Below are 2054 nucleotides of genomic sequence, written 5' to 3' on the forward strand. Positions count from 1 at the left end.
TTTTTTTTTTTTTTTTTTTTTTTTTTATTTTAGTATCCAGATGACACTGCATTCTTGATAAGCAACCAAATGCAGATACTAGTGCCCTCATATATTCATAATTTCCCAAGCTGTGCTAGCATTTCCTTCTGAGTCAGATGCTCAGCTAAGGTAAATCAGCACTGCTTTGTTAAATACTTGCAACATATGTGTCGCATCACTTTCCACTTCACTGATAGTGAAGTACATTTCAAAAGCTATTCCATAATAAAGAAATATGGATCTCATTCTGCAACTTCATTGAGGAGGCAAATACGTTAACTCGAGGCTGCAATAGCAGACCTTGGCATTAAAGAAATAACATCCTCACTTTTTGTGTAAAATGAATTTTGTGGTACTATCATATTTGCTTGAATTGAACACTCAGTAATTTTTTTTTTCCTTGTTTCTCCGCAGATAAACATAGACTTTCAGACCAAGAACCTGATTGCCCAGAATATTCAAGAAGCTAACCATACCTGCTTCAGCGCAGCACAGAAAAGAGTTTACAGCTTGATGGAGAATAACTCTTATCCACGATTTTTGGAGTCTGAATTCTACCAAGAACTGTGTAAAAAGTCACGGATTACCAAGGAGCCCCAAGGAACATGAACTCTGAAGGAAGGGGAAGAGGAAAACTCCGCTTCAGGTGTTAACAAAAGTCCACCTAACCTGGCAACTTCAGACCTGAGAGATGAAAATACTTGAATATACAGCAGGTTTGGCCAGATGTAATGGAAAACATGGACAAAAATATTGACTCTAGCGGCTTAGAGTTCAGTGGCAAATAGTGATGTTGGCTGCCAAAGACTGAGAAAGTGAAGTTGTTGGCCAGATGCCAGGACAGCTGCATTTTTCCAATGCAGTAAAAAAGCTTGCATTAATTGAAGCACCGAGTATTGTCAGACCCTGATTCCGTAGATCAGGTTTTAATCTGCCTTTTTTGTATGAGGAAGCAAGCTCTGAGTCATCCCTGCATAGTCAAACATTTCTGGGAATTTTAGACTAGTGTTGAGTAGTTAATTAGTTGCCTACTTCTTTTTTTTTCTAAGCAACAACCAGTGGTATATTATCATCACGTGCTATTTCTTAATACTGGTTCAGGTGACCAAAGACTTCCCAATACAAATAAATGCTTCAGACCTGCCATGTGACTTCTAGACATGAATACCACTGTCACAGCATAATCCAAATAGATAGAGGGGGATGCATTTACAATCTCATGTTGGAACGTGCCGAGTTGCTAAGTACAGAGGACCAAATTCTGTCACTATGGGGATACGTGAGGTGAACTGGCAGAATTTGGCCTATTCAGACAAGAGTTGTTATGATATTATGTTAGACTGAGGCTGTGTTGAACACGCTCCTGTATGTCATGAAGACAGACAAACTTCAGTGAAGTTGTCTTTTTGAATACTTGCTTTATAATAAATTATTTTGATACAAGGCTTTTGTTTTGTGTGTGTGCGTATGCATATGTGCACTTTGCCAACAATTTGATTTTGCTTGTAATCTGTATATAAATAACCTAGAGATGAGACTATGCAGTGATGAAAGATGGACAGGGAAGAAGAAAGGGATGGCACACTGGGAATAGGTAATGTCAGGCAGCAGGCTGTTAGAAGTTTACAAGCGCTACATAAGGCTGGCATTGAAGCTCTTAGAATGACACCAAAATTGGAAGTTTGATTTGAATAAAGAAGGCCTCATGTTTTCAAAATTAAGGAAAGCTTAACATCAACTTCGGGTTTTCTCTTGTCTACTTTCACTATCTTCCTCTTAACTGGCAGGGGCCATTCCCAGCAGACAGACAAAGCTACATGTAGATGGACCAGCTATTAAAAACGTAAACTAGATTATATTACTAAAACAGCTTAGACCTTTATTTATGGACCTATTTCTCCATCTACAAGCTAGAGGGGGTAATTAGCTATGTCAGGCAGAAGGCAAAGCACGGCAGCACTTTAGCAACTAACTGGCTCAGGGAAGCATGAGTTTTGTGGACTACAGCCTAACTTTGATGCCATGACAAAGTG

General features: G+C 39.0%; 1 protein-coding gene across 1 annotated transcript in view; it reads left to right on the forward strand.

Annotated features, from left to right (window-relative positions):
• The window catches only part of RGS2 (regulator of G-protein signaling 2), a 5148-nt gene extending 3683 nt beyond the window's left edge, over positions 1-1465 (forward strand). The window contains exon 5 of the mRNA XM_019502019.1: positions 436-1465. Within this exon, the coding sequence (XP_019357564.1) occupies positions 436-630 (195 nt within the window). The 3' untranslated portion in view covers positions 631-1465. The remainder of the gene's footprint in view (positions 1-435) is intronic.
• The last annotated feature ends 589 nt before the right edge of the window (positions 1466-2054 follow it).

Source organism: Gavialis gangeticus, unplaced genomic scaffold, assembly GCF_001723915.1.
Source record: "Gavialis gangeticus isolate Ggan-Ray unplaced genomic scaffold, GavGan_comp1, whole genome shotgun sequence".
Classification (NCBI taxonomy): domain Eukaryota; kingdom Metazoa; phylum Chordata; order Crocodylia; family Gavialidae; genus Gavialis; species Gavialis gangeticus.